Here is a 24,755-nt window from a genome sequence, read left to right as displayed (position 1 = left end):
GGTGCTATTTCTTCAATTATTCCTGGATCCAGATGGTAATCCAAATCACTCCCAAAATTGAATAGGATCGAAGTCAGACCAAGATGCATTCTCAGAAAAAAACATCTCGTAGTTTTTGGTTAAGTTATAAACAGACAGAAAAACACCGGCGAAAAGATGACCTCCTTGGCAGAGGTACTAAAGAAACTGGCAGGAACAACTAAACTGTTTTACATGCCACTGAGGACATGTAGAGAAAGAACAGATCCTCCTAGATATGTTTTTATTATAATTTAGTGTTAGTTTTTGTCATGGAAATCCACTTTATGTAGATTTTTTTCAGTCAAGCAGACTTTAGTAGTGTAGCACTTTTAATACAAAGCAGGATGTAAAAGAAACTGCGTTACAAACGTAAATCTAAAGTGGAGATTATTCTAAACGATATACAGCGGGTCATTAGGGTTGCCGGGTGTGAAACAGAGGAAACTGCCCCTTATGGGGAAAAAAAAAAGAAAAAATCCGAGATATATGTGTGACAAATAGTAAATGGAAATAAAAAGTTATAAGATCATTAAGTTACAGACATTTTAGAGTAGTTGGAGCTGTTTCCCTTCTGGCTTTTCCCTCCAAAAATAGGGTCGCCACTGCAAATCTTCACACGTTTTATGCCTGGTGCCCTACCGGACGCAACCCTCTGCGTTGGTCCAGGCTTGTGTCTGGCCCCACCTGATTCATGCACGTATTTAGCGTAACTCTGCAGGGTGTTAGGACCTGATAAAAATGACTGCTGTCAATTTTGGTGTATTTCTATTGAGATATGAGTAAACCGTGTTTCATGGCGAGAATGCTTTTTTCCCCATGGGTTGCCATGGTAACACTGTGTGTCCTATTAGAGATTTGGTCCCCAACTTGTCAGGAAGCTTCCTGTCAAAGTTGGAGTCAATTGCATGACTACCCCCAGACTAGTTTTTATCAGATACAATGTGTATTAAGTGACAAAATATGGTAGAAAATGAGCCTAATTTCCAAGATGGCAGAGACCTCGTTGCAACAATTGTTTGATTGACTTGTGTGCCAAATTTAATTGTCCTGGGTCAAAGTAGACGTTCAGGACCCAATTCATTTTGGGATTTTGTCTTTGTCTAGATGGCGCTGTAGAGCCATTTCACATTGGAGTCTATGCAGACCATAGATTGTCGAGTTTTTCCACCAAGCTTGTTGTTTGTGCCAAATGTCTGAACGTTTCATGGTTTAGAGGGTCAAATTGGCACTCAATGTGCTTACAATATTAAACATCTGGATAATAGGGTTTAGGATCCGTTCCAGACTATGTTTAGTTCGTAACCTGATAAATAACCTTATAAAGACAAAACCCAGGCTAGAGCTCAGTGGTTTTACTGAAGACGATAAACAACAACTTCTGCTCAGATATCGTTCAAAACCAGACACAGATTCGCTGAAAACAAGCTGATAGACGGCTGTTTGGGTCTTGCTGTGTCATTGTAGAATTTAGAAAGCAGAGATATCCGCCACTGAGCCTGGACTGTGAACGCAACCTGTGAAAAAATGTCTGTGGAGGCTGGATGCGCCATTTTCTCCCATGACCACACTTCTGGCAGATATGACACAGACCATTGGTCAGCGCTGATGAAGACAGGGCAGCTTGGGTTGGACTGCACACGCCCGCGTGCGTGTGTGTGTGTGTGTGTGTGTGTGTGTGTGTGTGTGTATGCATGTGTCTGCCTGTGCTGGTTTCTGAGACAGTTAATGTGCCATCAGAATACGGTTGGTGGGTTTTCATTAGGCTCCGTGTGTGCGTGGAGGAACCGACAGAAGACAATGCGCTGAGCTTAGTGAGCAACAGGTGTAGCTCTCAGTTGGAAACAATTTGCTGCTATCAGCGAGTGCAGCGTTGCCGACAGCAGCAGCTTCGCTGAAACCTCAGAGATTCTCAGAGAAAAGCCTTCGCCAGATTGCTGCACGTGAAAAAAAGGAGGCTTTAACATCGAGCTTGTTTAATTGTTGTGTTGGGTGGCGGCTGGAAGCGCTTGTCCAATTCTAGCAGGGAACAAAGCCAACATTGTTATCGCCGGCACACAGGCCCTCCTGCCAATATACCTGCTTTCTTTCAGCTTCGGGGAGGGAAAAAGGGGTGGAGAGGGGTGAAGCTGGGTGACACTGACAAATCAAACCAGTTACATTTTTCCTCCTTTCTCTTTCTTTGTTGTTTTGTTGCAATGCTGCCCCCAGCTCAGTCAGAAGCAGCTGTATTAAGCTTATGCTGCTGCTGCAACTAGGGACTTTTTTTTTTTTTCTTTCAAGAAAAGAATACCATGGGGAGCTTTCCCTCCATCTCTCTGAGTTCATCACTCCATCATCTCCCCTTCACTGTGTTTTCTCACCTCTTCTGTTAGTCTCAGAGCGCTCTGGTTTCTTTTTTCTCTTTCTTTACGGCGTTGTGGTCACACTCCACTGACTCGGCTTCCTTCCTGATAAAACTGGAGGCAGAAACTTTGCTTCCATCACACCGCTGTCTGGCTCACACTGATTAGGGAATGGAAGAAGCAGGTTTTTATTTCCACTTAAGTTAACTTAAACTTGCATCCTGAGCCAACTTTTTCTTTTTTAATGATTTGAGTTAGTGATCTTTTTTATATTCCTTATTCCTTTTTCCATTCTGTTTTGTAGTGCAGGCTTCCAGTTTCTCAGCTTTCCATGCGTCCTCCTTTCCAATGTTTCTACACTGCAAAAACTCAGCCTTAAAAAACAAGAAAAAATATACAAAAATTGGGGAAATGTTGCTTAAGATAAGATAAATTATCTGCTAACAGAACAAGAAAATTTAGCTTGTCAAGACTTCCCAAAACAAGTAAAAATACTCTTAAAACAAGAGGAATTATCTCACATGAAAACTAAGAATTATCTTACCTTTAAATAAATAAGCATATGTGTACTCAATTTAAGATTTTTAATCTTACTTAGATTTCACTTTTGGCAGTGTATGACACCGTGTTGCCATTTTTAGCCAAGTCAATGTCCTGGATTTATTTTCTCAAATTTAAGTCATGTCACTTTTTGCACAACTTTTGTATGCATTACCTCTACTTCGATAGCTAAGAGTGTCATGACCCGGCTCAAAAGCCATAACAACAACGCGATAAAGTTGTAACCAAAAGTAAACCATAATTTATGAAACAAAGCAAAAAAGGGCAAAAATGGGGGACTCCATGCTGCATGGAGGTGTATAAGGATGGTGTATAAGGAGGACTGGCCAGGTGCTCCTTGTTGACTCGGTTCTATAACTTATTTGGCTTCAGACTTAATAAAATTAGATGATAATATTTTTATACATGCAAAAGACTGTGGACTCTTCATTACCCACCATTGATGATTACTTCTTCGTTACCTGTTCAAGCAGGGACAGATATGCTCCATCATATTCCTTTCCTAGTATTTGATGTCTCTCTTGTTGATTCATCATCGTTTGTCACTGGTTCTTATACAAGTTTGTCCAGTGCCATTACCACCCCCCCGTTTTAAAACCACTGGTCTAATCCTTACAAAGTTTACATCGCCTGCTGTAATTATTTCTTATGTGCATGTTGTTCATCCTGAGTCTGGCTGATGGTTTTTATCTGCATATTATCTTTCTTCTCCCTGGATTGATCCTGGTTTCTGTCACCTTTGCACTTGTTTTTAGTAGCAACCTGTGTTGTAGATGTTACAGTAGACTCCAGGTATATTATCACAGCGTCAGCAGCAGGGAGGTTGTTGTTCCTATGGACATGAATGATGAATATCACACTTTGTGTGTTTCCATATTTTCCTGCAGACTTTGTTGCAGGACTGTCTATATATCATATTACTCTTTATCTCCCTCTGTTCATCCCCCCGCTTCTATTTTTTTTCCTCTCCGTATGTTTTTTAGCATCATTTTCTCTCATCTTCTGCACCCCGTCGGTGCGGTGAAATGGCCCATTGTAAAAGAGCAGACTGTGTGTGTCTGAGACATTAGCTGCTGATTTAGTGGGACATTAGCTTGACGGATGGTGAGGCCGAAAACTCCCAACACACAGTTGATTTGCATCCGGAAAAACTTTCAGCCGGAGACTGAACAACATTCATCTCATATCTGCTGCATCGAGTAAACTCCACACAACTTCATTTTTAATTAAAAAAGAACGATTCCTTGAAACTTTAAATTATTAATGTAGCAAAATCAAAATAGGCAAACTTATTTATTTGTACTGTTTGACCCAACATGATAAAGGTTATGTCCTGAGCAGTATTGCAGAAAATGTCTCTTTCATGTCTCACATCAGAGGAAAAATGGAGGTTTATGTTTAATTTAGCGAAACTACATGATATAGTGCATCCTTATTTCCTCAGACAAGTTATTTTAAATGCTTATATCACAGAGGAGTTCAACTGAACTGTAAAACTGACACGCGTACACTCAGTCTAGCACAAGTTCTAGTGTTTTTTGCAGCTCTGTAGTTTTTTCCCAGTTTTTCTGACCAGATTTGAGCGTTTGATGACAATATATGTCTTTGCATTCAAGCTGCTTTCAAATTAAAGCTCATATTTACAACCATAATAATCGATCTAATGATGAGAAAAGTCAGGAGATGGTCCTCAGGTGAGCAGAGATATGAGTTTCTTGCCTCATATGCTTTATTAGCGCTCGGGCTGATATTAGCTGGACTTTCAGAAGGTTATTAATACTCCACCTATAATTCACCCAATCAATCACTTTATCTCCTCGTCAATGTGACTGCCACCTTCAGCTAACCGATCCATACATACACGTGCACATGCCTGTGTGCAAAGACAGCTTGACATTTCCACTCGCTCTCACCGTTACTTTCCTTGTTTTTATTGAGAAACACACACACACACACATCTTTCTATCCCCTCTTTGACAGGCGCGCATATCTTCCTGATCTATTCCTCCGTCATCGCCGTCTTCCTCCATCTTTCTTGTTGTCGTTCTCTCTTTTCTCTTTCTCTTTTCTGTAACAAACCTCCGTCCAGAATGGATGCGCCCTTCATTTGCACCAGTATAATGTTCTGTTGATAAATGAAGAGATCCCTCCAGACACATTAGTCATCAGCCAAGAGAAGTGTGTGTGTTTATGATTACTTCCTTGAAGAACCTCTGTTTTAGTCTGTAATATTTCAGCCTGCATTAGTGGAGGGCCACCATCTGTTTCTGCTTCTCAAGCTTTGAACTGTTGTTCTGTCTTCAGTAACTGTTCAGCCGTCTTACTTTATCCTTCCCGATGCCTTTACTGTAATCAGGTTTTCAGATTTCAGCTTCATCTCACATATGTGTACCTTGTTTCTGAAGACATGGCCTCCCTTATTGTCTGCTGCAGAGCTTTTCTAGGTGGTTGTAGCTTTGATGGCGTAGCTGCAGGGATTCAGTGTTTTTCCTGGATTTTTTTTTTTTAATCCCAGTCAAGTAAAGTCTGAACAACTGGCCAACATTTAGCTAAAACCAGTAGCTTTTCACAAGCTTAAACAACGAGTAAAAAATACAGAGTACCGAGGAGTTTCACTTAAATCTTTATTCCAAACTCAAGGTCCATTTCAAAAGAAACACAAACAGACAAACAAACAATAAAATAGAAACACATTTTAAAACAAACAATCAGACTGAAAACGGGTCGCACTCCACGATATATTATTTATTCATTTGTTATCCAAACCGCTTGGTCTGATGAAGGGTCGCGGGGAAGCTGGAGCCTATCCCAGCAGTCTTTAAGCAAAAGGCAGGGTACACCCTGGACAGCTCGCCAGTCCATCACAGCGTGATATATTAGTGAAAGTTATTATTTTATTTCCTGACCATTCGAGACAACAAATAAAATTGTACATGTAAGATCGAAGCAAGTCCTAAAGTGTCTTCACACCAGTAGTTCTGACAAACATTTCTGGGGCACTTGTCCATCTTGGCCTCCTCTAGAGCCCTCGTACTGCATCGTTGTAAGCCACCTGCAGCCTGCGCCGACTGGCTTTCTTACATTTAGCCCAAAGGTGAGCCGAGGAGCACAATATGCCCTGAACAGAGACAGTTTAACATTTTCTGTACAGCAACCAATCTTTCTAGCCTGAGTATTAGCCTGGCCAAACAACACTCTACATTGTCTATAAATGTCCTCGTCATCTGACAAGTCCTCAGTAATGGCGTGCCCAGGGGTTTGATTTAGTTTCCAACATGCAAGACATCATTTAAAAGACAAAAATTATGGAATATTATGCCCTTATCCTCCTTACTTTTATAGATCATCACCATGCTCTTGCTTGTATTATATTTAATATCATGCTCCAGAGCATATGCTGAACAGATATATAACAGACTGAAAACAACTATATATAACAGATGATTCAGTATCATGGTTCCAACCACACAAGCTGTGTTAAAGGTTCTGAGCTTGGTGGACAGGCCATCCAGATACAGATTAAATAACACAGGGAACAGAACCCCACCCTGTCTGACCCCACATGACACCCTATTTCCCCATTTGATCTGGACGTTTTGCTGTGTGTACCAGTATGTCAGAAAGCACACCATGTAACTGGGTTCACCTTTTTGAGTCACTTTAATAAATAATTTCTGATGATTCACACTGTGAAATGCTTTTTGAGCATCCAAGAAACCCATAAAAACTTAAGAGTTTACTTTCCTGTATTAAGTAATTGTTTCTTTAAGAGTTTTCTTTAAAGGTGGAGTATGTAAGATTTTCAATATTTTCACTAAAAAATAACTACAATCATAATTAGAATTTTTTTTAAACATGTAGGTTCCAGTCTGTCCATATTTGATGTGTTATTAAATTACAAGTTTAATTAATGACAAAGACCCTTCTTAAATGCTTACCTACCAGTAAAAACTAAAGAGTGCTTTTTGTCATTTGTCATTAAATAAACTTGTAATTTAATAACGCATCAAATATGGACAGACTGGAACCTACTAATCTAATTATGATTGTAGTTATTTTATTAGTTAATTTATTTTGAAACTATTGAAAATCTTACATACTCCAGCTTTAAGTTTTGTTTTTTATCAGAACAGATTTCAGCTTCCTCATCAACGCCTGTCAGATCGTTTTTATTGTTTTAAAAACTGTTTCAGTCCGTATTCAGAAATCCCCTGTTATGGTTTTAGGGTTTCTGTTGTGCTGATTTGTAGTTTTGTCATGTGTTTATCCTGGTTTCCTCTTTTATTTAGGAGATTTCCTCCCGTGTGCTTACAGTTCAGCTTCCCATTTCCTGTTCATTAGTTCACCTGGTTTCATTTAGTTCATTTAATCCACCTGCGTCTTGTTGTGCTTACGGTACGTTTCCCACTGGGTTTCAGTTCTTTCTTCCCAGTTTCCTGGTGTTTAGTCATCTACTGTCAAGTTTTTCTCCCTGCAGTTTGCTTTTATTTCTTTTCCTGTGAACCTGGTGTTTATTAAACATCATTACCAGCCTCCTGTCTCCTCCTACCTGACCCCATCTCCTCTCACCTCTGCTAGCAGGACATGAAAAATACACTAGTTTGAAAAAGAAAATGGATTAAAAATCAACAAAACTACATTGTGTGGAGCTTCATCAGAGTGGTGCTTTAAAATACCTGCCACATGCGTGCTGATGTGCACACGGCAAAGCTAATCTGTGTCAGTGTCTTAGTTGGCTATAAATTAGATTGGCAGGAAAATGTGTGTGTGATAATGACACCTGAATGGGTTAAAAAAGTAACTAAAGTGACTTAGAAAGGGGGTCATTGTAGCCATGTTTAGATTTAAGATCCAAATCTAGCTCTGGCTCGCATCACAACACTAAAGTAATGAACTGAAATGACTTGGATAAGATTAATTCCCATGTAAATCTTGGTTTCTGTGAGAGTAGTCAGGGATGAACACATTTCTGTCATTGCAGGTTACTGTTAGTTTGGCCATTTTTACTTTTACACATTTAGTTTGAAACATATTTGCATGAGAAAGACTTGAGGCAGCGTCGGTACGTAGGGATAATTATATGGACTGGTGTGTTGTTTGTCTAAATCTTTTGTCAGAAAACTGAAGGGAGACTAAAGATTGATGAACAAGCCTTTTATCTGACTGCGTGTCCATACTGTGCAGCTGTCTGCTTAGAAACACAAACCCAATTAAAACTTAATTTTCTGCTGCAAGCCATAAGTTATGGTTCTGATTATTCCTGAAATCTGCAGTAGATTTTTAATTCTCCCAAATATCAACATCTGACGACCTTAAAAAGCATCAGCGGGGTGGATGTACACGCAATGGCAGCTCAGAAAAGGTGTTGGCGGTTCAACAGTAACACATTGGTTAAAGACAGATGCTTGCTGTACATGAGGAAATTTCTTCATTTCCTCTGTGATGTTAAAGCAGAAGTCGACAGAAACTAAGAAAAGCAGGCCATTCTGTTGCATTTTCTAACAGCACGAGAGACGGGCCAAGTCTCTCAGAGGGATCTCGGGGGTCAAGGTCAAGTAAAACGTGAACAGAACAGGAACGTGTTCAGCAGCAACTTACATCGATTAATATATACAGTACCGAGGAGTTAAAGTGGGTCAGAGCTCTCCAGGGCTCAGCCCTGGCATATGTTCCATCCTCACGGGACCTTTAAGTTATTCTTACTCTTTTCCTTCACCAACATATGGGTCTAACTTAACACTTTCCTCAGCTTTAAATGCTTGCAAGGCGTAGTTTCTACACAACTTGGCTCTTCTTCTTTGAATCTGACGGCAGACGTGTTCAATTAGCACAAGTTCTGAGAATCCAGTAGCCTGATGAAGCTGTACGTCAGATAAATGAGACCTTATGTCCCGTTTGATTAGGAGCAGTGAAAGCACATGAGAGAACATCCACTGCTCCGCACAGCTCAGCACAATCGTCTTTCTGCGTTTAAGGAACAGAGCTGATGACGGACAGCAGAGTTGCAGGTGGATGGAAAGGCAGCGAGGTAAAGCATGGTGTTGCAACTGAAGGCTTACTGCTGTCGTCTGTCTTTAAAGCAACACAACATAACTTTTTTTTAACTTGAAAACAATGTGCTTCTGACCCGTTTTCATGGCACAGTGAGGCTGTGCACCCTCCTGCACAGCAAAAACTGAAATCTAAGTTAGATTAAAAATCTGAAATTGAATATATGCTTATTCTTTTAAAGGTAAGATAATTATTAGTTTTTATGCCAGAGAATTCCTCTTGTTTTAAGAGTATTTTGACTTGTTTTGGGAAGCCAAATTTTCTTATTCTGTTGGCAGATCATTTATCTTATTTTAAGCAACATTTACCTCATTTTTGTATATTTTTTCTTCTTTTTTAATGCTGAGTGTGAAGCAGTGTGAAGTTGTTGTTACCCAGCACCGCTCAGAGGCTGAGAAAAAGAACAGAGCATCAGATTACAGCTGCGCTTTGCTTTATGGCATCATTTAGCACACGAGCAGCTGGATATCAACACCATGGTTGATTCTAACAAGTACAAATACAAAACATTGTCATAGAAAGTGCAGAGAAAACGGAAAGAAATGGAGCAAGAGAGAAGATAGAGCGCTCAGAGAAGAGGCAGGATGCAAGATGGATGCTGAATTAGCCTCCGTTTTGGGGCAAAACGGTGTGAAAGGGTGTGTAGTAGGGTTTAAATCAAGGTGTGGATACTACGAGGGCAATCCAGCAGGTATTCCATGTTTTCCTGCTCGAGTACACCTGAATCAAATGAAATGGATCTAACAACCTGAGTCAGCTGTGTTGGAGCAGGAATACATGGAAAAACTTGCTGGATTTCAGCCCTCATATGACCAAACTGAGCATCCCTGATGAAGACTTTAAAAATTATGAAATGAAATGAAATGAAATGAAAAATACTTTATTAATCGCCAAAGGGAAATTCAATAATATAACATTTATACGAGTATATTTAGATTTATAGCAATTTTCCTTTATTCACTGGTGAATTAAATGTTGTTGATGAGCTCAGCTTCACCATGAACAGGTTTGTTTAGAGTTTCTCATCAATCTGAAGGCGTTGATGATCAATGGGTGTGTCAACGTCGACGTCCACCATGTGGTGACGACAGTACGATGATCAGACCAGTTCCTGGCTTTATATTATTGACTGAACATAAAATAACCTGCAGTCTCTTTTTATTTCTTTTGCTTCTTCATCTTTCCTCTTACATGAGCTAAACTTTTACTTTAGTAAATTATTAGTAAATTTTGTTCATAAACCTCTTTTTTGGTGATGTTTTTGTTTTTTAAAAACTCTTTCATGAATACATTTCCTTTCAAATTTAAGGGAAACAGAAAAAGAAAAACAGAGATGTCTTTAACCCTGGTGCCGTCACACATTTTTCTACCTTTGCAAGAATTTTAGTCATTTTTATTAAATTTATTGTCTTTTACTCTGAAATTTATGTAAAAGACTTTTATGTCCAGAAGTGTATGAAGTAGAAGTAGAAGTAAAAATAAAGTAAAAGTCCTGCCATGTTTTTGGATCTACCAGGACATTTAGATGTTTTCACAAACAGGCCCATGCCAGGAGCTGATTACATTCCCCTGGCTTAGTGACTGGTTGGAAAGAGCTGCTGGACTTGACTTCTACTTTCTACTTCTACTTTATACACCTCTGTTTATGTCACTTTGATGCCTTTTGGATTCTGTAACAAAAATATAAATGTGCAGAAATCAGAACTGCCAAATAAATGTTCAAGTTTAGGATTTTAATCCATGTTATTCCAGTTTATTCATACAAATGATTAATAATTTATGACAAAAACACACCAAAAATAACTGAATTAACATGTAATAAACATGCGGATGGAGCAGCGGTGGTGAGAAGAGTCTTGGATATGTCAAATGAGCATGAATGATTTGATTGCATCTGTGTTTTTATGTCGTGTTTGACACCCTTTCTGGGGACTTTAGTGATTAAAAACGTACAAAAACCTTCATAAATCACATGAACAACTTCAGGTGTTCTCAAAACTCCCGGAAGGATTTTCAGACTTTTAACCCTTTAAATGTCAGTTTGATTATTTCAATAATTAATTAAAAACACATAAAAACATGAATAATTTTCTCCAGAGTAAATATTTTAGGAGTTTGGCGCTCGGCCGTGATTGGACTTCTGAATATGCCAACGATTAGCAACAGAAGTGACTTGACTGCATTAGTATTTTCCATGTTTGATCAGATACTCCCTCCGGACACCTTCGTGGCTGAAAATGCCTCATTAACTTCCATTAAGATCACTTCTGTTTAATCTCACTGTCATCAAAATGTAAAACAATTCATTCTGTAGTGTCAGCATTGCATTTTGGGGAAATTTAGTGATATTAGACGTTTTTACTGAATCCCAGCAGATTAAACTGCGTTGGCATTGTCACCCGGGGCGCGAAATTCTTGTTATTTGCCGGTTAAATCATGAAGCCATGTGACCACAGAGGTCCCTGAGATGTGGAGTTATGTGTCCAGTCGGTGCATTTCGTAAAAGTTTGACTTTCATGTGTTAAAACCTTTTAGTGGCCGCAGGATTCTCATCGCGTCCGCTCCAGCTACAGAAGAAACTGATCCGTTTCTCCATCCGGTCCCGTGTGAAAAACTGATCATTATGAACTCAAATAAAAATCATTAACTCAACTCAACTTTATTCATAAAGCCCTTTAAAACCAAACAAGTCCAAGTCCAAACAAAGTGCTGTACACAATCGGCCAAAATAAAAACAGAATAAAACAGTTCAAATGCAAATAAATAACACAATAAAACAACAGGTCATACAAGAAATACGGAAATAAAACAATAAAACAAACTGAATAAAGAGTAAATAAAAGCAATAATAAAAATAAACTAAAGCACACAGACCGGAAACTGTCTTACGCTGGGTTAAAGGCCAAGGAATAAAAATGGGTTTTAAGATGAGTTTTAAAAATGGACAGTGAGGAGGCTTGTCTGATGTGGAGGGGAAGCTCATTCCACAGTTTTGGACCAGCAACAGAAAAAGCTTTGTCCCCTCTGAGGATAGAACATTAGTTACTTGTTACTTCTGTAAATCGTAATGAGATTACTTTACTTGTTGCCGCATTTGAAAAAGAACATCAGTACTTGTCACATTACGTTCCCATTTCGTAATTTAGCCTCTTTAGCACGGAGTATACAATATGAACGCGTGCACGTAAGAAATGTGTCACTGTAAAGTCCACAAACAGCATAAAGGAAGCTTTGATGATGTCATGCTGTGATGTCACGTGATATTACAACTTCCTGAGTACCCCGCCGCTCATCAACACCTCATCGGCTCATGTAAATTACCTCTGTAAAGGCTTTTCTGGAAGATCCGAACCCCCTTTCAGGTCTCCGTTGTAGGTTTTTACTTGCATCTTGTATCCCATCAGCGTTTTCAGCCTCTGATAGCAAAACGATTTCACTCAGTTGATCAATTAGGCTCCATTCAGACTGCAGGGCTTGCTGCTTCATATGTTTAGTTACTTGTTACATTAGTTACTTGTTACTTCTGTAAATGCTGGATGTTTTTGTGAAATCCGAATTTTTTGAAAGTCCGTTCACATTTCCGATCAAATGTGACTTGTATGTGATCTCCTGTATGAACCTCATGCGCACCAGAAGCGGCCCGCATGCGTAGAAGACACGGCGGTGTGCGTGTGACGTCGTTGTGTTTGTGGAGGTAAATATGGATGGCAGCAGAGCATTTGCTATTTTAAAAGTTTTGTCAAACCGTAAAAGTTAAATAAAAGTTAAAAATTTTGTCCAACCGTAGCCACAACATTGTAAATGTGTTCGTTTCAAGTAGACGTTTACAGAAGAGGAAAGTAAAAGTTTTGGTCAAGGCCTTTTGTGGAGCTGCAGCAGCAACAACTGTAGAGAGAAACGTTTGGGTTCGGAGTCGCAGTCAGGATTGGTGGGAGAGTGATGTCAGCGTATTTACCGATAGAGTTCATAAACAACAAACGCAGAATAATGACGTTTGTCGTGTGTCAATGACGCATCGGTCGGATTAATGGGACCTGACCCTTCAGACTGAAGTTGCATGGCAAAAGATCAGATACATATCGGATTTAGGACCACATATCCAAGCGGCCTGGGTCGCATTTGAAAATATCAGATCTGTGTCGTTCAGACTGTTAAGAAAAGATCGGTTACAGCTCGCACAGGGGCAAAAAGTCACTTCAGCCTGTAGTGTGAACGTAGCCTTAGACTGATCAGCTGATGTTTTCTTCCACTGAGCTGCAAAGTCAAATGACAGTGAGATTTAAATGGTCTTATTATATTCTATGAAGTCTAGACGTAAACACACGAACAGGTTCCTCACAAACGTCCATCACTGTGGCAACGTGCCCGGGTCACAATTTTGTACACAGGCAAATACGGCTCGAATAACTCAGAAAAGCACTTTACTACAGTAGGGTGCATTCACTTCAGGATAGTCCACTAGTCTGTTTGGGGACTTTGCTCTGTTGTAGGGGGGTTGTATCCGTATAGACCGAGAGCACGTTCCCATTGCACTTTGCTCAAACAAGCCAAACCATTAGTATAGTATATCCCTATTCTCACCAAAGGTAGCGCCGTACTAGTATTTACTAAAAGAGAGGACTAGACCCACGTGAGGAAGAAAACTCTGTTTCCTCCTCTTACGAGTTAAACATGGAGACGAAACTATCGCTGTTTTGCGTTTTTTATTTTGTCTTATGCAAGTTTACTGCTGAAACACACTGCAACAATGGAGGCAGTATGAACAACAGATGAGGCAGAGGACCCTTAACCAAGCGGCAACCTCTGGTGGTTAAAAGTGAAGCCTATGTGGAAGTGCATAAAACTGCAGTTCTCCATTCATCCACTAGGGGCTCCAAAACAGAGCAAATCCCCAGAGACTCCCATGTTAAAAGACCAACTTCACAGCAGAAATAAACATGTTTACAGCCTGGTACAAAAAGCATTTTAGGTTTAATAGGTCAGGTTTACCTTCATGACAACTGTGGGGGGAGTGAATTTTTTTAACCCCTCTGTCTAGAAGTAATTTGATTCTGAATTACGGCATAATTAAGGGTTTTTCTTTTTGATTGGCAGCTTCCCGATCTCCCGCTTCATGAAGGAAGAATATAGAACCGCGATTTTTGGTCACCTTACAGCGTGACTTAGCTTTAGCCTGCTTACCTCCATTAGCTGGTTAGCTCCTGTAAGCTTTGGGTTGGCTCGGTTAGCTTTTAGCTAAAGGCAAGTCAGGGGTCGCTAGATGTCAACAAATCACCAACTTCACGCTCACAGCCCCCCTCTCAGCTCCACCTCTTTGCCCATATTTGTATTTGTCTGGGAGAGACGACACACGTAACGCTGGCATGATGGCGATGGTAGGAACCGCCCACTGAGCTTCAATTCAGCTCTTCAGAAACCTATGGGTGACGTCATGGAGACTCCGTCCATCTTTTAAATACAGTCTATGTCCATAAAGCAATTGCTATATATTTACCCACAATGCAATACTACGTCAAATGCAGGAAGTGACTTTGTTGTAGTCCGCTTCCTGTTTTTAGGCCGCTTGAAACGAACCATGACATCTGAATCAGAGTTCTTTAGACACATTCACATTTGCCAAACGTTTCTCTAACCCAGGGGGAGGCAACTCCGGTCCTCGAGTGCCACAGTCCTGCAATTGTTGGGAGTTTCTCTGCTGCAGCACACCTTAGCAGACTTGTGCAGAGCTTGACATCAAACTCTGCACAAGTCTGCTAATCAGCCATTTGAATCAGGTGTGTTGCAGCAGGGAAACTCCTAACATCTGCAGAACTGTGGCACTCGAGGACCGGAGCTTAACACCCTTGCTCTAATCAAACTGAACTGATGCATCTGCTTCTTTGCTGTTTGTGCATCACAGTTAAGTCATCCTTAAGTAGTGGTACACTTAATGCTGGTAACATAAAGGCAGTCATTGTGCAGAAAGTTAACGTGTAAAACACTGATATGACTCAACTGTTATTGTTTACACATTGTTTTCTGATCCAAGACTCATTGGTTTCATTGAAAAGATCTCAGTGCACACCACAAACCAAAAACGCTAAAAAATAAAACTTTGTAGCTTGTATTAACACTAGGGCTGTGACGATGTGCTATTCCAATTTTTTGGGTGCCGATTTGATTTAAATTATGATTCTCAAAATTCTTTGATATTGCTGATTTTCGTACATTAAAAACCAAACAAAAAAAATTTATAAAGCCTTTTTTTGCTAGTAATTTTTCTTGATTTCAGTTAGGAGAAAAAACAACACAGTAGCCAGACCATCATTCTGCTACTATAATGCCCAAGAAGACAAGTAAAAAGATCAATAAAACCAATAAAAATAACAAAGATCTATAGTAGTTTATTTTATTTCATTAAAAAAAAAAAAAAAAAAAAAAAAAAAAAACCCGATTTTTTTCACAAAATAAAAATCGTGAAACAAAACATCCCGATTTTCGATTTTTTGGATTCGATTTTCCCACCCCTAAATAACAATATGAAGTTGTTCTTGTTTAAATATCTTGAATAAGAACATAATAAAAGACCTTTTATGATTGTTTATATTTCTACTCAGTGTGAAACTTGCAACTGTTCAGATGAATACCAGCTGTTAGAGCAATTAGGTGACATTGGATAGTTGGCACACCTGACGATGTCCCAAGGTACACTAGTGTACCACGGCACAGTGGGTAAAATACTGATTTAGTCAAATCTACATGCTCCGACAGCGCCAGATCGCGTTCTTGCTACTGCTTGTGTTCAGTGTTGGCTTTCTGTCATCAGTCTGACATAAACTGAAAGAAGCTCAGCTGCGTTTTTATGCTTTGATCAGATTTGCTTCCAAATTTATCCCTCTTGACCTTTTCTTTTTAAATCTTTAAAAAAATCAATTAAATAATTTAATAGAAATTAATCAACATTGTGCCTGGATATATGTGTGGGTTACTGCAGGGGCAGTGCCAGTAAAGCTCTCTGGAAGCCTGTTAAATATTATATTTCACACTTTGCAAATGGAGACAAGCCTTAAAAGAAAAAAAACGACTAGAGGTTGGAAAAGCACCTACTGGTAGTCCATTACTGGACGACTGCTGTCGAACTGGGGTGCCGCCTTTGTGTTGAGCTGAAACAGCAGAACAGAAGCAAACTGCTTCACTACGTTTACAGCTTGGATAAAATATGCATCTGGCCTCCATGTTGGCACTAAAACAAACTGAGGTCATCTACCTGTTTGGCGTTTTAACTGTTTTATAATTAAAACATAATTTCGTTTATGACTCTTTATTTTTTGGCAAATATTATATATATTTAAATTAAATCAATGTGTAACCAACATGTGTTTCTAAGGAAGTTGTAGAGAGTCATTAACACTTTCATGCATCATGTGCGCTGCAGTGGAGACCTGTTTAAAGACTCACTGCAGAACTTTTGCCATTTTCTCCGTCAACGTGCACCTTTCCGCGGTTAATTCTGCATCCATCCTGCATCCCACATGACCTGTTAGCTCTCTCCTGCCAACAAAAGACTTTCTTTCTCACTTTTAATCTTCTTGCGTTTCTTTGCTAAATCAGTGACGTTAATACAGCCATTTCCATATGATACCGTGAAGCGAAACTCCGCTGCAACATCTCGTCGTGTTCCAGATGTAAAAGTTTTATTGTGCATTTTCTCGACCTCGGGATGCTGCTGGACTGCGATCTAGAAATGCACATGATAAATGTCACTGCATTGTCTAACAAGTCGGGAACGTGGAGTTTTAAGATCAGAAAGTTACGTACTGCTTCTTTAAAGGCTGTTTTATCATATATTCCTAAGTGAAGATGATATATTTGCAGTTTAGCCACTTTAGTGGACATTAGGAGAGTCTCCCAACACATCGCCAGTCACTGAAGAATAAACAAATATAGTATAAAATTTCGTACATGTAATTACCAACTTTACCACAGTTATAAACAGGACAAGAAAATGATATTAGTTTATTTTTATAGACTATTTCTGTTGTATAAATATGAGAAAATATTATTTTAAAAATATTTCGAATGGAATAGATAAAATAAATAAATAGAAAGTTAAATAACATTATAAAAAAAAAAAAGTGTCTCTGGACATGTCTGTAGAAGTAAAATATTGCATGTGAAAACGTGGCTTTTTTTTTTTTTTTTTTTTTAAATTTAATAATTCATGCATCAACCATGAAACCATTTCCGAAAGCTAAGTGAAAGTAAATGTCCTGACATTTTACCTGCATGTGTGAAACTTAATCATTGTGTCTGTGATCATCTTTAGAGAGTAAAACGGCTGGATTTATTACTCGCAGCTGTTTATCCTCCATCACAGCTCACGGTCTACGCTCAGTTGTTCTGAAAGCCATTTATTACGTGTGAATTGTGTCTGATTTCCAGTTTTCGGCTGCTGCTCCCTGCAGCGTTGCCCTGTTGGCAGCTGGAACTCGCCTCCTGCCACTGCATTTAATTCTGTCATGAACTTTAATAAAATAATGGATTAAAACGGTATGAATAGAGACCTCCCAGTGAAAGGCAAAATGCAGTCATGAGCGTGGGGACTCAGAAGTGCACGTACTGTAAAAGAGAATTGGAGGACGCCGCTGAAAAAGGTTTAAATGTCATCTTTAGCGCGTGTTCATTAGCAGGAGCTTTCGCCTGTGTGTTTATTAAAGTCTAATGAAGTTCTGCTAGTCATCTTCTGCGCTTTGTCTCAGTTTTATTCACTGGTGTTTTTAACGATTGTAGATTTAAACATCACTTTTTTTCATGATGTATTTTCATTTTTTTCTTTCTACTTCTAGTCAAGACAACCATTCTGAACTACCAGAGTCCCACCACTGGCCTGTTCCCAGTAAAGACCTACTCCACCTGCAAGGAGGCGAAGGTCCGGGACTCCCTATACTGTGCTGCCAGTGCCTGGGCCCTGGCTATGGCATACCGGTTAGTGCACAGCGTCAATGATCAGAACATTTCTCTTGCTACTAACACTGTGTGATTTTGGCTGAAACTTCTGTTTTTTAACAGGTGAAATGAGACTTTTTTTTTCTCGACTTGGTTTTCAGTTTAATGGCTTATAACAACATTATACATGTCAAGTCCAATGTCCCGTCGGCATGCTAATGTTAGCCTTCATTTGCCAGTCATGAAGCTTTTTTTCATGACTAATTGGGTTAATTCAGTGATGTGCTTCATGAACCTTTTGTTAATACGCTATTATTCCTGTTGGAAGAGAGCCAGGCGCTGTAAATGTGCAATATGTGACTCAGCGTCCTCCCAGTGGACAGAAGTGAATGCAGACATCTCAGTTTCTCCTTCCTGCTTGAACTGTTGACATTTCCAACCAGAGTCGGAGCAGCATGGACACCCCGGCATGAATACCATCTACACACTCATATACCATCTACACACCCATATACCATCTACACACTCATATACCATCTACACACTCATATACCATCTACACATCCATATACCATCTACACACTCATATACCATCTACACATCCATATACCATCTACACACCCATATACCATCTACACACCCATATACCATCTACACACCCATATACTATCTACACACTAATATACCATCTACACACCCATATACCATCTACACACCCATATACCATCTACACACTCATATACCATCTACACACTCATATACCATCTACACATCCATATACCATCTACACACCCATATACCATCTACACACCCATATACCATCTACACACTCATATACTATCTACACACCCATATACCATCTACACACCCATATACCATCTACACACCCATATACCATCTACACACTCATATACTATCTACACACTAATATACCATCTACACACTCATATACCATCTACACACTCATATACCATCTACACACTCATATACCATCTACACACCCCTATACCATCTACACACTCATATACCATCTACACACTCATATACCATCTACACACCCATATACCATCTACACACCCATATACCATCTACACACCCATATACCGACTACGATGGACCAGTCAGTCGATATTGGTTTCACATGTCTGTCTCCTGTTGTCTGTCTCTTGTGCCCCTTCTACATTTTATTGACATCCCCCTCAAACTTACTTTAAATGCTCATTTTTGAGTGGTTTCTCTTCAGGAGTAGGAGCACCTTCACCGCCTTGGAAAGGACAGCAGGGAGGGAGACTGTGGGAGGGCATGGGGAAGCAAGTGGGCAGGGAAAGAGAAGCAACGAATGGGGAGATAAGTGAGATAGGAAGAAGAAAGGGCGGATGGAGAGACAGACTGAGTGAGGAAATGAGATGGAGGGGGAAGACGGGAAGAAAGAGAAGGGTAAAAATAGAGAGCGCTGCAGTGATGTGACCAGGGGCAGATCCCAGTCATCAGTCATGGCTGCCTCCTATTAGAATTGTCACTGGGATTTAATTAAGATGATTCTCATCTGACAGGCTTGGCTAGTACCATTACTTACTTCACGCCCAGCTGCTGCCAATGTGTGTGTGCACGACAAATTCAATGACTAGACTCACACTTCGACTCCCCATAAACATCTATTCTAAGTAGTCATGATGACTCTAGATTATAGTTTTGACGAACAACGTTGTAGCCTGTAATATTTCTCTCTTTTTCCTGCGCTGGATGTTGTCGTCTCGCAGTTGTCTAACCTGGATGACCCCAGTTTTACTTTTAATTAAATGTGAAGTGCCAGTTGCGTTACTGTAGCCGCTGTGCCTTGTTGGATCGTCTTGTTGGATCGCCCTGTTGGATTGTCTTGTTGGATCGTCTTGTTGGATCGTCTTGTTGGATCGCCCTGTTGGACGCCCTGTTGGATCGCCCTGTTGGATCGCCCCGTTGGATCGTCTTGTTGGATCGCCCTGTTGGACGCCCTGTTGGATCGTCTTGTTGGATCGTCTTGTTGGATCGCCCTGTTGGACGCCCTGTTGGATCGCCCTGTTGGATCGCCCTGTTGGATCGTCTTGTTGGATCGCCCTGTTGGACGCCCTGTTGGATCGTCTTGTTGGATCGTCTTGTTGGATCGCCCTGCTGGATCGCCTTGTTGGACGCCCTGTTGAATCGTCTTGTTGGATCGTCTTGTTGGACGCCCTGTTGGATCGCCCTGTTGGATCGTCTTGTTGGACGCCCTGTTGGATCGCCCTGTTGGATCGTCTTGTTGGACGCCCTGTTGGACGCCCTGTTGGATCGTCTTGTTGGATCGCCCTGCTGGATCGCCTTGTTGGACGCCCTGTTGAATCGTCTTGTTGGATCGTCTTGTTGGATGCCCTGTTGGACGCCCTGTTGGATCGTCTTGTTGGATCGCCCTGTTGGATCGCCCTGTTGGATCGCCCTGTTGGATCGTCTTGTTGGATCGCCCTGTTGGACGCCCTGTTGGATCGTCTTGTTGGATCGTCTTGTTGGATCGTCTTGTTGGATCGCCCTGCTGGATCGCCTTGTTGGACGCCCTGTTGAATCGTCTTGTTGGATCGTCTTGTTGGACGCCCTGTTGGATCGCCCTGTTGGATCGCCCTGTTGGACGCCCTTTTGGATCGCCCTGTTGGATCGCCCTGTTGGACGCCCTGTTGGACGCCCTGTTGGATCGCCTTGTTGGATCGTCTTATATTACAGTGTCAGCCATTTACACTCCAGCAACAAATGACTGGAGTAAGTTTAAAATGGGATGGTATCGGGCGTCTTCCCTTCCTTTTTATGTAAAAACAGTTTATCACTGGAGTTTTAAGTTTGGCTGCATTTTCCTTGGTCAGCAGCCAAAGTCATTACAAGCAGAAGCTTGTTCACATGCATCTGCAACCTGACAGCCTCACGACGAATGTGCCGATCCCACTCTGGTCCCTTCACACATAAGTTTTGCATTTCAGCTGCATTTCAGCATTAACCTGCATGAATTTGGTTTGAAGATGTTTTGCTCTGACCTGGTGAACGGTCCGTTGTGTCCTCACTGGGAAGTTTTCATGACCGCAGAAGCGTTTTTCTTCCACGTCTGGCTGCTGCCGAACTAACCCTCCCATTGGCTGCTTGTGAGTTTTAATGTCACAATGTTAAATTCTAAATTCATATTCTTTCAAGTAGGTCAAAATGAATTGTGTGGAGTTGATAAAATGATGATTATCCAAATTAAAATGTGAAACCAGTGTCACATGATGCAGGAAACTCTGTATTTAATTTAAAGGCACAACAGGGATGGAAGAATGTGTCTGAGCTGCAGCCATTTTCCTTTTTTTCTTTTTTTTTGTCCTCCTATTGTCACAGCCTTAAAAGTAATTGGGGGAATTTGCTGATAAGCAGTTTCAAGGCCAGTTGTGGCCTGTTTCCTCAGTTTTTCATGATACATTAAGTACTTAAAAGGTCTGAATTTTATTCCAAGTGTTGAATTAGCATTTGGCGGCTGTTCATAAGAACTGCCACTAGTCCAAATTGGTTTTAATGGAATTAAAGGGACAGTTTTAAGCCTTAAAAAAACAAAGTAGCAGAAGTTTTATCTGGCCATGTCTACTATTTTGAGCCTTCTTAAGAATGAAGAGTCACTTTCAACCCTAGTTCAATGAAAAGACCAGAAGAGCCACAGAAAATTGAAGTGAATGGAGAATATTTCCAAATGTGTTGGCTGAAAACTTTGACTTCATGGCTTTGATTCATGATACAAGTTACTGAAGCAAAAAGACAGGAAGCCTAAGTGCAGCACATCGTCTGTAAACACGGTAGAGGTGGTGTTATTGTATGGGCATGCATGGCTGCCAATAGGATCATTAGTTTTTATTGATGGTGTGAAAGAAGCCAAGTATTCAACTTGGATTCATTTAAAAACAGGTGAAGTTTAACTTGTCCGATCTGGTTTGTGCATGTGTGTGTGTGTGTGGGTGTGTGTGTGTCCTTGTTTCTCTTTTTTGTATTTCATGATGGAAACCACAATGTGACTGCAAATGACCCTGTTAGGACTTTATATGAACATGTAGACAGTCATTTTAGGATTAGGAATTCACTTGTGATGGTAAGGTTTGGACCATACACAAACTGCACATTGACGATTGGGAACGCCACTTCTCCTACTCCAACCATGACCCTCTGGGCGGTTGCCAGAGAATTTCCCATATTTTTAAATCCAGAACTTGACAAGTACGGCCTACAGGTCTCGGTCCATGTCAAATGAACCCAATGCAGGAAGGAGACTACAAGGAAGGAGAAACAGAGTTTTATTCCTCACGTGGGTCTAGTCCTCTCTTTTGCTAGATACTAGTGCAGTGCTGCCATTGGGGAGAATGGGGATATATTATTCTAATGGTTTGGCTTGTTTGACCAAAGTTCAACAAGAACATGGTCTCCATCTGCATGGATACACCCCCCTACAACTGAGCAGAGTCCCCAATTGGACCCATTCTAGTGGACTATCCTGATGTGAATGCACCTTAGATTACTTCCTTCATATGTGGGCTGCATGCTGATATATATATATGTATATATATATATATATGTATATATATATATATATATATATATATATATATACATACATATATTTATATATATATATATATATATATATATATATATATATATATATATATATATATATATATATATATATATATATATATATATAGGTTGTAGTTAAGTTTCTGATGAGAATTTATGTTTTGGAATTGGTATCCGTAAGGCAAGTTTATTTTTATAGCACAATTCAATAACAGGGTGATTTATAGAGACTACAAAACATTAAACAATAGGAAGCATGATTTAAAATTAAAAACAAGAAAACAAGAAAAAATAAACATTTAAAAAAACGACTAAAACCATGACCAGTTTCAGCTTTAAGGTAAGTAATTGTTAAGGTTAGAGTCAGGTTAGGGTTAGGATAATGCAAATGCAGGGCATGAATTGAGTTTCCCTAAAATTATTCATGTTTTATTTCCGTCATGCTGCTGAATATCAGTCATACCTTTGTTTACAACACATAACCAACATAAATAAGGACCAAAAACTCTGGCAGCTTGTAATTTGTTCCTTTCCTTGTTTTCCAGACGCATCGATGATGATTTGGGACGAACTCATGAAATGGAGCACTCTGCAATTAAGTGCATGAGAGGGATCCTCTACTGTTACATGAGACAGGCAGATAAGGTGAGTTCGTGGCGTTCCTGCTTGCCATCTCTACAATCACACAATCCACAAATTAAAAGGCAGAGCATCGGACTCACCTGATTCCTCTTTCATATCACAGCAAATGACTGAAAATCTGTTCATTCACAAAGACTTTTGCTCTAAAGGAGGAAATTTAATCCCTCTTCTGCAGTAAACCTGATGAATATGTTGAGTAGGCTGCAAATGAAGAGTTGCAAGCCACATTGTCTTAAACACAGACAGCAGAAGCAGATGTAGATCTTATTTAGAGGAGAGCTTTTCTGTGTCTTAATTACAAAGCTGCGTTTACACAGTTAATTACACAGAGCCGCGTTTGTTACGTCCCCGTCTCCAGCACTTACAAAGTACATGGCGTTTTTATCGAAGATGTGACACGGGACGGCTGCCGGGTAAATAATACAGCAGCTCGGCTCCGCTGTCTGCTCATTGTATTCTCCAGAAGGAGCCCAGAATATTCCTATAGCGAAAAAGTTCGATGTTTAGATGATCCTGACGATGCCAATGCACTTCAGCTGTGTATGATCGTACTTTTCATGTGACAGTTAAGCAGATAGAAACTCACCACAAAGGCTGCATTAAGACTATAAACAAGACTCTGTTTTATGCTGCAAGCTTAATAAATAACTGGTCCTACTCTGCCATGTCTGTACTGAATACATAAATAAGTATGCCCCGCACCTCGACCCATCCCTCTTCAAAGTGTAGACCTTAAACACACCCTGTTTGTAGTTTCTTCATCGACTTGCAGAAGACGTGTCTTCCATCTCTGCTATTCAACAACATTTCACTTTTCTCTAAAAGCCGACTGCAGGCCTCAGGCTTGGATCCGTTTGAGTCGATATTTTCAGATTAACCGTGGATCAGATAACCGTAATCAGTAAGTTGTTGTTTGTTGGATTCATTTAAAAACAGGTTGAGATTAACTTGTCCGATCCTGTTTGTGCATTTGTGTGTGTATGTGTGTGTGTGTCCTTGTTTTTCTTTTTTGTATTTCATGATGGAAAGCACAATGTGACTGAAAATCAAATCAAATCAAACTTTTTTTATGAAGCGCTTTTCCAACATAAAATATGTAACTCAAAGCACTTTACAGTTTAAAATCAGACATAAAGAAAACATACAGACACATTATATAAAAAGATACCTGTGTATAGACACACATATACATACAGATATACACACACATATAAATATAAAAATTAAATAAAAATAATCAAAAGAAAATCAAAACTGAATAAATTAACCAATTAAAACTTAATAAAAAATTAAATAAAGGCCAAACTAAAAAGGTGGGTCTTGAGCCTGCTCTTAAAAACATGAACATTTGACCCTGTTAGGACTTCATATAAACATGTAGACAGTCAGTTTAGGTTTTTTAAATCATTGGAGACTTTTTATGTTCACGATAAACTGGCTGTGTGTGTGTGTGTGTGTGTGTGTGTGTGTGTGTGTGTGTGTGTGAGAGAGAGAGAGAGAGAACTTGTTCTTACTACATGATGGGGACCAAAACTTGAGCACACACAAACTTAGTACACATTGACGACTGGGAACGCCACTTCTCCTACGACCCTCTGGGCGGTTGCCAGGCACTCTTTTCTC

At 40.0% G+C, this 24,755-nt stretch overlaps 1 protein-coding gene across 2 annotated transcripts in view; it reads left to right on the top strand.

Moving 5' to 3' along the window:
- Positions 1–24,755, top strand: part of phkb (phosphorylase kinase, beta) — a 152,450-nt gene that overhangs the window by 11,995 nt on the left and 115,700 nt on the right. For both annotated transcript variants that reach the window (XM_079239387.1, XM_079239388.1), the window contains exons 3-4: positions 17,801–17,939; positions 23,036–23,135. In XM_079239387.1, the coding sequence (XP_079095513.1) occupies positions 17,801–17,939; positions 23,036–23,135 (239 nt within the window). The remainder of the gene's footprint in view (positions 1–17,800; positions 17,940–23,035; positions 23,136–24,755) is intronic.

Source organism: Telmatherina bonti (assembly GCF_933228915.1).
Source record: "Telmatherina bonti genome assembly, chromosome: 1".
In the NCBI taxonomy this organism is placed as follows: domain Eukaryota; kingdom Metazoa; phylum Chordata; class Actinopteri; order Atheriniformes; family Telmatherinidae; genus Telmatherina; species Telmatherina bonti.
This window is presented reverse-complemented; position numbering and strand designations above follow the sequence as displayed.